At 46.7% G+C, this 12,500-nt stretch overlaps 5 protein-coding genes across 5 annotated transcripts in view; 2 read left to right on the forward strand and 3 right to left on the reverse strand.

Moving 5' to 3' along the window:
- Nucleotides 1-532, reverse strand: part of CNBA5280 (hypothetical protein) — a gene marked incomplete at both ends in the record, with an annotated part of 1,157 nt that extends 625 nt beyond the window's left edge. Inside the window, 2 exons of the mRNA XM_772738.1 lie at nt 1-108; nt 165-532. The exon at nt 1-108 is cut by the window's left edge and continues 206 nt beyond it. Of these exons, the coding sequence (XP_777831.1) occupies nt 1-108; nt 165-532 (476 nt within the window). The remainder of the gene's footprint in view (nt 109-164) is intronic.
- Nucleotides 533-1,576: 1,044 nt separating this feature from the next.
- CNBA5290 (hypothetical protein) lies at nt 1,577-3,585 on the forward strand (the record flags this gene model as incomplete). Its single annotated transcript, XM_772739.1, has 7 exons — nt 1,577-1,746; nt 1,806-1,869; nt 1,909-1,985; nt 2,039-2,244; nt 2,302-3,214; nt 3,262-3,336; nt 3,414-3,585. The coding sequence occupies 7 exons, from the start codon at nt 1,577-1,579 to the stop codon at nt 3,583-3,585; spliced, it is 1,677 nt and encodes a 558-aa protein (XP_777832.1).
- Nucleotides 3,586-3,966: 381 nt separating this feature from the next.
- CNBA5300 (hypothetical protein) lies at nt 3,967-6,447 on the reverse strand (the record flags this gene model as incomplete). Its single annotated transcript, XM_772740.1, has 9 exons — nt 3,967-4,217; nt 4,265-4,694; nt 4,732-5,214; nt 5,259-5,767; nt 5,818-6,034; nt 6,094-6,153; nt 6,204-6,263; nt 6,317-6,358; nt 6,415-6,447. 9 exons carry the CDS (start codon nt 6,445-6,447, stop codon nt 3,967-3,969), a joined length of 2,085 nt encoding a protein of 694 aa, XP_777833.1.
- A 480-nt stretch (nt 6,448-6,927) lies between these two features.
- On the forward strand, nt 6,928-10,218 carry CNBA5310 (hypothetical protein; the record flags this gene model as incomplete). The annotated part of the gene is made up of 9 exons (XM_772741.1): nt 6,928-7,607; nt 7,675-8,086; nt 8,147-8,164; nt 8,215-8,723; nt 8,788-9,106; nt 9,164-9,554; nt 9,611-9,763; nt 9,816-9,978; nt 10,029-10,218. 9 exons carry the CDS (start codon nt 6,928-6,930, stop codon nt 10,216-10,218), a joined length of 2,835 nt encoding a protein of 944 aa, XP_777834.1.
- A 104-nt stretch (nt 10,219-10,322) lies between these two features.
- On the reverse strand, nt 10,323-11,826 carry CNBA5320 (hypothetical protein; the record flags this gene model as incomplete). The annotated part of the gene is made up of 8 exons (XM_772742.1): nt 10,323-10,677; nt 10,728-10,793; nt 10,848-10,917; nt 10,978-11,138; nt 11,186-11,271; nt 11,328-11,460; nt 11,527-11,752; nt 11,811-11,826. 8 exons carry the CDS (start codon nt 11,824-11,826, stop codon nt 10,323-10,325), a joined length of 1,113 nt encoding a protein of 370 aa, XP_777835.1.
- Between the last annotated feature and the right edge of the window lie 674 nt (nt 11,827-12,500).

Consider the following 12,500-nt stretch of genomic DNA (forward strand, 5'->3'; position numbering starts at 1 on the left):
TCAGGCTTGTCCTCTGATGCCTCCGACAGGCAGGCTGCAGCCCTTATGGCTTGATTATCAGATGATGATCGCTCTCGCCCTCCTTCAGTTCCTTCAGTGGGCGCGAAACTGAAACCATGCCATTCCTTGTCAGATAATTGACATACACTCACACATTTACTCACCTGCCAATGTTTTCCTCACGATCGTCAAGGAAAGGCCTTTCTGCAAGTATGTTACCTTTCCTATCTTCTGTAAGCCTGAAATCGGCTTGCTCTTCGCGTGCATCGGGCAGGTTGGCACCATCAGCGGTGGCGGCTGCAGTGGCCAAAGGACTGCCTTTGTGAGCAGTTTCTGCCGTGAATTTCTGAGATTTGAGCTTCTTCTTGGGCTTCTTCTTAGACTTCTTGTTCAGCTCGCCGACTGGAGTAGAAGCAGATGGGGAAGTTGGGGGAGGACTGCCAGTTATTGCGCTAGGGTATAATTGAGACCCCAATATAAGTATGACAAGCAGGATCACTCCTACAGCAGTTTCTGTGGATATATGGGGCATAGCTTAGATAGAGTGCTGAGGTTGGGATTACAAAATGGGAAGCGGAACGCCCAAGAAAGCGAAGATTGCTTCGAAATGACGCACGCCAGCAGCTGCGAAATCTAATCAGGCTTGTTCGGCAAGCAGCAAGCGATAAATAATTAATTATATTCTATTTTGTTATAATTACTATTAAGCCCTGGATCTGTCGGATCCGTTGCGGGTCGCACCTTGTCATTACGTACGTGAGTGATCTACTTATAGCATCGTTAGTCCTTGAAACATTAATTCTTAGTGCGAATGAACTCCGAATCATATATAGTCTTACAACCAAATATCCTATATGGTATAATAGTACTTCTTCTCCGTCGGACACCGTAATCTTTACACGCTCTCTAAGTCATATATAAGTGAGTTGTTCATCCTGCGTCAACGACTGTCCTTGCTACCTCTATCCCCGGATTCTCGCCCGCCATATATGTATTTCCACTGATAAATCCCACAGTCACGCTTCCCTTCGGCTCTGCTCTGCTTGCACAGTTTGGATCTGACAACAATTTCCACGCAGCTTCTTCGTCTCTATAATCCGATATTTATCGAAGGTGAGTCTGCGTGAAACTTCTGCAGAAGGTTGGTCGTACATAGTTGTCATGGTAGCTCTGTTGTGGCCATTGGTATTCTTTCTTCAAGGCTTAGCCAAGAGCCAAGAGGGTTGAGCTGCCTTGTACCGCGCTTGGTTCGAGGGGCCAGGCCCAAAAAAGGGAAGGGCAATAATACTGGTCCAGCCTCGGTCTTGAGCATTTCTGATGCTAGCATACGTTGCAACAGTGTTTTATTGGCATAACGGATGGGGAAGAGTTCTGACATCGAAGTTAGCAATATTTTTTATCTCTCCCTGTTCTGCCTGTTTACCGCCCCTACGTGCTAGGTCACGCAAAGAACTGGATTCAAGCCTCCTGCCGTCAAACCGTGCCGAACTATTACGTCAAATCAGCTCTTATAGTTCAATTTTTAGATTGTTCTATTTTGAGAGAATTGCCCTAAGGACTCCCCATTCACGTGTCAATGTTCCCCTCAACAGGCAAAGACTCGATGCTCATGGAGATTGCCGGCCCAACGTCCCCACTTTCAACCAAAAAAAGGAAAAGAATGGATCAAACATCCAGCCATCCATTACCAACAAACCATGAGGTCGACATGCCCGATATGGCATCCAGAACTGGTCGAGAGGGATGGTAAGGCCGAAGTTGCCTGATCACGGCGGAGAATGTGACTTACAAATTCGGTGGAATAGGACATACCATCTTGAAATCTTACAAGAGCCTCTAAGGGCCAGGGCTTGTGGTTTTGGTAATAAGGTGAGCTGTCCACCATGGTTTTAAAACTAAACAACTCAGGATCGCAGACCCCTTACGCCCCCTCCTATTATCCGATTGTGGATTCAAGATGCTTTAGGAAATCAAGTGGATCCCAAGTAAGTCTGCCGAAACGCTATTTATTCATGAAGCATGCTGAACGTACTCTTAGCATAGTTGATTCCAACACCATAATCCTCCAGGTCGACTTATGTTCGGCTGACGGGCACGAAGGAAGAAACGTGGTAAGACATCCAGTGGGACCTGGCAGTGTTCCTGCAGTTGTCTCAGTGAGCGAAAATGTTAGGTCAGGTCATGTAGATCCTTCGACTCTTCCAACTACATCCACAGCGGTGTCTGAACAGCCCTATAGGAATAGTAAGCATCTCCAGATAAAAGCAAAATATGGCCTGCTCACAACTCCTCAAATTACAGGTAGCATGGACTATTCTTCATGGCCTGAGCAATATTCCTCGGAATCTTCCGACCGGACCACTCCGGGGTGGACTTATCAAGATGCCTTTGTCTCTTCACCACGCATTGCCGGAACTCGCCCTCCCATGGCTCGACGAGTACGCACTCCCACTCGACCTTCCACTGCGCCCTCCTTACGTCCTCCGGCATGGAGCGTTGATGTCTCTCAACGGCCATTGTATGAGGAAGCTCTTCCTCCGATTTCTGCACTTGCAGAAAATATTCGCGACCCCTCTGGGCGCCCCTGGTTTCCCGACCCCCACATTAATACGCAAAGGCCGACAAGTAGCAGTTCTTTGCGGAGCCGCCCTCACACATCCCACTCGACTGATTTGAGTACAGCTCCCACCGACTACTCATTTGGGAGACCTACGACCACAAGTTCCACCGGTAGCTGGCATCTATCGGCCGATTCAGAGTATAAGGGTTTCGCACTTGAAAACCAAGCTGCTGAAGGCTCAAAACCTGGCCCCGGAGCAAAATCCAATGATCCTAACGTACCTATATCATCCGCGGAAACTCAAGCAACATCACCTGAATCTTTTCTTCCCGGTTCTTTTACTGACCGCTTCACTCAAAACGACTCGCCCCGTGTACCATACTCGTACCACAACTCCCATTATCGGTCGGATGTCGCGCCGGGCAAGGAGCGGGACTCTTTCCATAGTCCAGACCTAGATACTATGAAGGAAACCCGCTGTTTCGCACCAGCAAGCGTTGCGTCGACTTTGGTTTTGGTTGGGAAACGTCACACCCCTTGTAACAAACTAAAAGATGAGCATGGACGGTTAGGTCTATTTTTCTTCGCCACGGATCTGGGAGTGCGGACAGAAGGGAGATTTTGCCTGCGAATGAAGATCATGGATCTAAGCCTGTACGTATCAAAGTTCAAAAATGATCCAATTAACATCTTTTCCTCAGCTTCTTACGGCCTCCTAACCCAGGCGATAGCACGCCCATATTGGCGGAAACTATCAGTCAACCAATAGAAGTGTAGTAAGTCCATTGAAAAGCAGGACCTATTTTGCCGGTGAACTAATTTCGACTACTGTCGTTGTGCTTGTGTACGACAGTTCTGCAAAACGCTTTCCTGGAGTCATACCTACTACTAAACTCACTCGTTTGTTTGCTGCTCAGGGAATCAAATTGGCTGTCAGAGAAAGTCATAAACAAAAGCACCGCAGCAAAGAGAACGTAGATATGGATGTTCAAGATGAAATCGAGGAAGATGAAGATGGTCAATGAGACATGGGGGATTACGATTGTGCGAGTTGCGCCGTGCGATGGGGTGTTAAGAAATTAGTAATATTGTAGAAGTAATATACCGACGTTTAATCGCAAATTCATACTGTTCAGATAATTAAACTTTCGATAACCAGGGTAACATGAAGGCAGGGCATAATGATGTTTGTTTGTTGATTAACATGCGCTCACTGAAGAAAGGAAAATTGGTTCACAAATCTGCCTACAAAAATGCTTTTTCCCCTTGCTGATGAGGACGAGACTGGAGAGAGACGACAGGAGAAAACGGGAAAACTGGGTTTGGGTCAAATCATGAGGATCACATAAGTCATCAAATAATTTATCATTCTAAGCAAAGCCCATCTCGCCCTTCAAATTTCGATTCTAGACGGCTGCCACAATTGCCTCGGCAGAGTTAAGTGCGCCAACCATCTTAATGCACTCTCTCCTACGAGCAACGATATCTGGAGACTCCTTGAGAAGCTCATCCAACACGTCGGGCTTGTACAGGTGTTCGAGGAGTTCACGTTGAAGATTCTCCTTCGCAAAATTGACAAGGTTGAAAGTGATGGCTTTGGGAATCATGTCAATCATTTCCCGCTTTACAACAGAGAAATAAGAGGTGATTAAAAGCTCTTATGTACTTGTCAGTCATTGTCCGTCACATACAAAGATCACCTACTGATCACATCCGTCTCCATCAACTCCCGTTCGTTGAGTGACGCAATAGGCTTGATAACGGGAGGTGGCGCTTCCATAGTTGCGGGACGCTTCCTTGGAGCCTTGTCTTTAGAGAAGAAGCTTCCAAAGAAACTTGCCTCGTCTTTCTTAAAATCTGCATCAAGGTCCTTGCCATTATTGAGGGCATTAGGGGGAAGCTTCTTGGAGTCAACTGGTTTCTCCGGGGGCTTATTCGCAGCTATGCGCTCGTTAACGAGAGCCATGGCCTTGTGACCACCAATGAAGTCCGGATGGGTGGTGTTGACGTAACATGCCTGCATGGCAACCATGTCACTGACAAGCTTATTGGTCGGTTGCATGCAGCTCTTGAAGAAGTTGATGACAACCAGGTTGAATCGATCTTTGAGCTCGGGGTATCGTTTGAATGTTTGCTGACTGTCAACACAAGTTCAATAAATAGTAACTCACAGTCTTCCCCAAAAGGTGACCAAGTATCCGAATTAACTCATCATACACAAGAGCGCAGCACCTCAATGATGGTTCCTCTAACCTCCGGATTTGTTGCTTGACTATCACTTCGAAGGCAGTGGCACCGACAAATAATGAGGGAGTCGACCCCGAAGAATTGTAAAGAATTGTCCGAATATCACCATCCTTCACTTGATCAAATGGATCAATGCTTTTGACGCCATTGTTGTATAACTCGTGAAATACAAAGCTGATTCGGGCACCACCCGACAACTCATTAAGGGAGAGATCATTGGTGTTGCCGTCAATGGCTGAGCGGAACTCGGAGCAAAACTCTGTGATGGTCGAAAGAACTACACTTCCAGGGTTGGTTTCACCCATGGGACCGCCAAGAGCAGCAAGTTCGGCTTGGTATTTAGCAAGTTGTTGGCTGATGCGAGCTTTGATATCAGGGAGTGTATTTCGAATGTGGTGCATCAAAATCTAAAGGTTGTTAGTCCGCGCTCGGCAGATGCCACCAGACTTACGATATTTAGCTTCCTTGCTAACCATGGTGTACCGCAATACTGAGCCTTTCCTGCGTAGCTCGGATGGTTTTCGAAAAACTTCTTTTCATTCTCCAAAGCGGACGCGATGGATTTAGACTGGTCGATATCCTTCTGACCACGGTTCACCACAGGCACATAACCAAGCCTCAACGGAATAACTCGTCCGGCCAGGATATCTACCACATCTGTGCCTTGATCCATCAGGTCGACTTTGGTGAGAACACCAATAGTTCTGCTCCCCTCTGGGTCAACTTCGCGAGCCAACTTTAATCCATCTGAGTTAGCCAGATCGGTGTTGGCAGCAGTGACGGCCAAAATGATGGCATTGGGTTTGGAAATGAAGCGCATGAGCATGTCACGAATCTGCTTCTCAATATCTCGAGGCTGATCACCAACAGGGACCTTGGTTAAGCCCGGAAGGTCGACAAGAGTGAGGGTTAAGACATTGGGGGAGAAAATTCGAAGATTGATAGGATTGGGTGAAATGCCTTGAAGTATATGAGCTGCCGTGAAGAATATGCAAATAAAGCGCGCTCACCTGCATTTTTGCCAGTCATTTTTTCAGTGTCCCTTACGATTTCTTCTCGAATCTGAGCAAAATCATGGAACTTCTGCCCAGGCAGATGGAGAAACTCTCCCCACTCGTCAGGGTTGTTCTCATTCAGATGCACTTTCTCCAATGCTTCCTCAGGCTTTTCCTTGGCTTCTGCGCCATTGGCTTTGCTCGTCGCTGGTCGGTTGATGAGTTGCAAGACCTGAAAACAGGGTGAGTATCCGTGCTTGTACAGCTATCCCAATGAGTCGTCTGACATACTAGAGGTCGACGGGTCACAATGCCAGTTCCTCGAGGCAAGAAGTCTCGGCCAACGATATTCTATAAGCCCCATTAATTGAATACTAAACAGCAGGTATCATTGTACACACTTCGAGGACCGAGGATTTACCACTGCTTTGAGAGCCGATGACCGTGATTTGAGGCAAGTCCTACAATACGTTATAACCAAGCGCACCCAATCGTTAAGCGAATGAGGACCTACAATATTGTTGGAAACGCCTATCGAGGCAAATACATCTTGGAGCTAAAAGGGCACAGTCATTGAGCGCGATCCATACACCATACATCGGAGGACATCACCTTGTTGACGAGAGAGATGAGTTGCTGATCCATGATGGCTTGAGCGGGCTACTCTTGTATATTAGTTTCAACTCCAGGTGATATATGCGGCTAAGATCTGGGTGCTGGAAGTGGAATGGCGGGATGGGGAAGTAGTGGGACCGGATAGAGGAGATAAAGATCGAAGAAGAAAAGGAGGTGGAAGCAGACGTGCTGGAAGGTCGTGAAGCTGTTGTCGCCCCTCGCCGCCGGAATCACACGCCACCGCGCCGGCCGTCCTCTCTTTGCTGCCGAATTGCCTCATCGGGCAATTAACAACTCCCTTAATTAGCTCTGGCGGGTGCCATACTAACTGTTAATTATTTGTTCCCACTTCCCACGAGGTGATGATGTCATTCTCAGCTTATCATGCCATCGCTCTTCTATACATCGTACAAACAAAAGATCCGACGGACACTACTTTCCGTCTGCCATAACGATCACCTTCCCTCGTCGCTCATCCACAGCCTGCCGTCGGCCTTGTAGGCATCCAAGATGCCCGCTGACAGCAAAGTCAAAAGGGGAGCGAAACCACAGGCAACACCCATCACACCGCCCAGTAAGAAATTCAAGCAAGCGGCTGTCACCCAACAACGTCCCATATCCTCTTTTTTTCACTCACCTGTTAAAAGCAGCATCAAGGGCAAGGAGGTCATTATCATAGAAGATTCAGATTCAGATGATTATCCTGAGTCCTCAACCCAGGCGGCGATAGCACATGACGGGAATGGTGATGTGGAATCATCCAGAAACCATGTTCTTCAACTACCTGAAGAGAATCAGATAAGCTCCCTCAGCTGTGTAAAGGAGAAAGATGGACATGGTATGGCCAGTACTTCAAAAGTTTTTCATGAAAGATCGAAGACAACGCCCAATGGGACGGCTATCTCGTCACGAACGGAAGGACAAAGTGATCGAGTGCACTACTTCTCCCGAAAATCCCAGAGAACAATAACTGGGGACGAACCTGTTCCTCCCTCCAGTATCACTACTTGTGCTTCAGAAGACTCGGTTCAAAATATAGATTTTGATCGCGACCCTCTCGCCTTCGATCCGTCCCGGGTTATAGCAACTTCCTGGCCCAAGGGTCGTTTACCGTACAGTATTCTCGTCAGCGTGTATGTACAGCTCTCCAGTACAAAGTCGCGATTAGCTATCGTACGAATCTTAACAAAGTACGTTCAAAATCCGTCCCTGAATTGGTACCTATGCATGCTAAACAAATGTTAACCCATCATGCAGCTTCCTTCATTTGCTCATGCACACTTCACCACCTGATTTGACACCTTGCCTTTATCTCCTTTCCAATCACCTTACCCCTTCCTACATCCATTGTGATCTTGGCATTGGATCTTCTATATTGTCCAAAAGTATACAAGAAATTTCGGGCCTTCAAGCTCGCGATCTCAAACACCTATGGCAAAAATATGGCGATCCTGGCGATGTTGCTTTCGAAGCGAAAAACAAACTACGAACTTTGGTGCAACCAGCTCCGCTTTTGGCTGGAGAAGTGTATGATAAGTTGCTGGAAATTGCGAAAGTGAAGGGCAGTAATAGCGGGAAAATAAAAAATGAGCTAGTCAGAAAGTTGTTGATTCGGGCCAAAGGAGAGGAAGTCAGATTTCTTGTCCGAAGTATAGTAGGCAACTTGAGGGTAAGCTTAGATGCCCTTTTCAAGGCCCGTCTTTGGACTCATTAGAGTGATTTACTGCAGATAGGTGCCGTCAGGCTGGTAGGTCTCGTTTGCAACTATCCAAGCTACAATTTCTAATTTATTGACAGACCCTTCTGACCGCCTTGGCACGCGCCACCACTATAACACGGCTTCCAGCTGACCTTAAGCAGTCTATAATACCCCTTCCAAGGGCTACAGCCAACGATGGCAGGAATGATAAACGCTCAGTCATTACTAAAGCACCTCCAGACGTTGCCCGCGATTCCGCAGAGACTCTCTGTCTAGATGCCATACGCATAGTACGGAAAGTGTATGTACGACATCCAAATTACGAAGATCTTGTAGCCGGCCTCAAGGAAGGAGTTGAAAGTTTGGAGGATAAAGTGCCTGTGAGCGTAGGGATTCCACTGTCTCCCATGCTGGGGTCCATCACAAGATCACTGAACGAGGTGTTCACGAGACTGGGACATCTTTCGTTTACAGCAGAGGCGAAGTTAGATGGTCAGAGAGGACAACTTCATATCAGACTGGATGGCCCGGAAGGAAAAGATGATGGAGGGGGGAGATGGGTTTATGCGGATAATGGTACTAAAGTTTGGGTTAGGCTATTCAGCAGGTAGGTGAAGATGTTTAACATGCGCTCTGTATTTGTGCTTAGGAGGCATGTGACGGATTGGCAGGCACTTGGAAGACATGACCGACAAGTACCCCGATATCTGTCACCTAGCTCTTGATCTTCTCTCGCGACCCCTTGCAACAGAAAGGCCGCCATTCCCAGCCGTTTCCAGTCGACCATTTTCAAGAGTCATCGATTTACTACACATCAATAATATCACATCAGTGGTTATGGATACCGAGATTGTAGCACTGGACAAGGATACCGGTAACTTTCGAACCTTTCAAGAACTGTCTAACAGAGCGAAAAAAGACGTGAAAATGGAGGAAATTAAAGTTATAGTTGGGGTCTTTGCTTTTGATTTAATGGTGCTCAATGATGTCGTAAGTAGTTGAACTCGGCTGCTTAACGGTAATAATCCTATGCTGAATCTCTCAAAGTCATTACTGGACGTCCCTTTTTCACATCGGAGACATCTCCTTCACAGTCTGCTCCCCCCTTTCGCTCCCAATTCAAATGAAGTTGGACACCCAGTGGCACGTTTCACACATGTCGAATACATTGATTCTGTCCATCTCACTGATCCTGAGGCGGAATTGCAAGCATTCTTCGAGAGGGTTGTGGAAAAAAAGTGCGAAGGCTTGATGGTCAAATTGCTGGAAAACGGGGAAGGCTTGGCTGGGGAAGAGGCGACAGAAGATAGTTTAGGTCAAGAAGGGGGCCTGGAAGTTAAGTCGGAGCAGAAGAATGGGAGTAAGAGTAAGCGTCAACCTCTTCCCGCTACATACGAGCCAGATCAGCGCAGTCAAGGTTGGCTCAAGGTAAAGAAAGGTAAGTGTGGTTGTGAATTGATTCTGCTTCCAGAAGCCTCTCTGACCTCCCTCAAGATTATCTAGAAGGGTTAGGGGATTCTCTCGATCTCGTGCCCATTGGCGCGTGGTGGGGTCAGGGCCGTAAAGCGGGTTGGTGGAGTCCTATTCTCTTAGCCTGCCACAATCCTGATAGTGGCGCCCTGGAAGCGGTCTGCAAATGCATGTCCGGTAAGTTTTGTTCGAAAAGGCTGTGATGTTGAAGCTGACCAAACTGTACTAGGGTTTTCTGACGCATTCTACAAAGATCTTAGCAAGCGCTATCCTGCCGAAGGAATGCCGAGTAAATGCAGCAAAATAGCACCTATTGGATTTGTAAATACGAACGGCTTAATACCAGACGTGTGGTTTGAGCCTAGCGAAGTATGGGAGATTAAAGGTGCTGAGTAAGTAACGAAAGGCAAGTTTTACTATATTCTGGCTGATAGGCTGGTAGCATCACCCTCTCTCCGGTCTATCCGGCGGCTTCATCGCATCTTGGATCTGAAAGAGGGTTGAGTGTCCGATTCCCTCGTTTCATACGCATGCGAGACGACAAGACATGGGAGGACGCTATGACAAGTGATCAGCTTGCCGATATGTACAGACGCCAGATAAAAGAAGGCGAGAAGACAACCAAAAACTAGCCAGTCATGTTAATTCTCAACTTTGTAGAGATCTATAATGAAAAACATGCGCCTATACATTGCGCAGAAGTTGTAATGCATATATGTAAACATATCAACTCCCATCAAGCCTGCCAAAGGTGCATGGTATGATCATAGAATGAACATGTGCCCACAAGGCTTTCCCCTTCTTCCATGGGCAACCTACTCCAGTCGGCACCGTATGCTAAAGACGAATGCCCTTCAAATATCTTCACCACTGATCCATTCATGTTATAGTCTGATTCCCAATCACCGCCAGTCATACCCTGAGAGATGTGCACAGTCTTGAAGCCGGCATGCATACATGCCACGAGAAGATCTCCTGCCCTTTCAGCCCGTGGGTGAAATCGAGTCCGCCAGATGCCACCACCCATCGGGATGGTTAGGAGAGGTTCCATAGCCGAGCGAGCATCAAAAAAGCGAAGCTTCTCATCATACCTACCCTATGGCATCAGCCACTTGTTTGGGAACGTCTGCAAGCTACTTACGAGCCAACAGCCAATAGATTAGGTGTATGAGGTGAAGGTGTAATTGTTGTTACTCCCGCCTCAAAACTAAATGTCATTAGCGTTTCTATGAATACAAGCCGTCACTTGAGATGTGCCTACTTTTTATTGACGAATGTTGGCCTACTTGGTTCTCTTAGATCCCATCGTTTCAGCTTGCAGTCATCGCCTCCTTTATTATACGAGTAAGTTAGTTTCTAAATCCAATTCAACAACAATGATTAGATATTACCTGACCACACCGTCTTCGGATCATCAATATCAAAAGCAGTGATCCAAGGCTCATAATCGTGCGCTGACCAAGACGAAGAAAGCACATAACCAGACGTGGTGGGAATGAGGTGAGCTAGAGAACCACTGGAAACGGAAGTTATGATTTCTGAGGGTGACAACCTATCAAAGTGTCAAATAATATCGCGGCAAATAAGATAAGTGCTCACAAATTGCGCCTGTTCGAAAAATCAAGCGACAGGCATAGTTTTGTCTCGTCCGCAACATCTAATCTTTGCACTTCCCTCAAATGTTTCTAACATGCTTGGCTAAATCTGGCTGAACAGAATATATGACGATTTGTGTACCTACGGTCTCCACATCAAGCCCAAAGACCGTGATGCGCCCTTTTGCATCTGCAACTGCCAGTTGTGGCTCTCCCGTAGGATTAGGAGACCATTTGATGTCTAGTATTGCAGATGTCTCAATTCTCTGCAACTCTTGTCTGAGACATGAAGCAATTGTAAACGAGGTAATTCCTTGATACTGTAAATCGAGATTTGACACTTACAACTGGTGTCCGTGACCAACCTGGAATAGTAATAATCTCCCAACTCTCTGCGTTTGCTTTGGAGCCTGTTCGTCGTCCGAAACATCCGCGTCCACTCTTCTTCCGCCATTTTCCGGCTCCACTATCTGATAAGTACCACAAACCAAAAGATCCTGAAAGCCTTCGAACGGACAGAACTCTATGGAGTCCGCCGAATACAAAGTGTCAACATTGGCGAGTGACTTCGCTGCGCGGACCTAATCAGTTGAGTGCCCTGAAGAAATTGTGAAGAGATCTGTTATCACCTCTTGAGAGGGACATGACACAGTGTAACCAGTCTTCAGTGTTCTAAATTCCGTGGTTACCTTCTAACATGTACTTCAATGAACAGTAGTATAGTAGGGTTAGCCGAATTTGTTAAGGAGGAATTTACCAGGCATCATACCTTCCTTTCGAACCAATTTTTACTTCCGTTCATTTCATGTCATTCGTCGAAACGAATCTCTTATGTGTTCCGTGTTTCTTCAACGCACAGCACTGCATACATATTTCCCTGTACTTGACGGCACAAGACATACCATACCCAGCTATGTAACCATATAATGCTCGCTTGAGGTCCGAATTTCAGCATTACTACACATGTTATCGCAAGAGGCCTATCATATTTTATGTCAATTGCATAAGCCACTACCGACGGCCAAATAAAACTGCCTATAGTATCCCGGAGAGGCATCAGGAGGAGCCAATGCTTCGTTTGCAACTGTGAGCAATAGGGTTATTACGGAACCTTTTGTGTCGACAGAAACAATAGTAGGAGGCTTTGGTGTTTCCCACATCCCGCAAGTATAGGGTTCAACTGTTATGATGGCGTTTAAACCAATCTCTCAATGTTCTCTCCATCGTCCTTCATTTTCGACCTTTAAAAAAATTGTACATTCATGATCCACTATCCCAAATAACCTGATCCTGAAGATGCATCCGTTTTGCCTGGGATA

Source organism: Cryptococcus neoformans, chromosome 1, assembly GCF_000149385.1.
Source record: "Cryptococcus neoformans var. neoformans B-3501A chromosome 1, whole genome shotgun sequence".
Taxonomy (NCBI): Eukaryota; Fungi; Basidiomycota; class Tremellomycetes; order Tremellales; family Cryptococcaceae; genus Cryptococcus; species Cryptococcus deneoformans.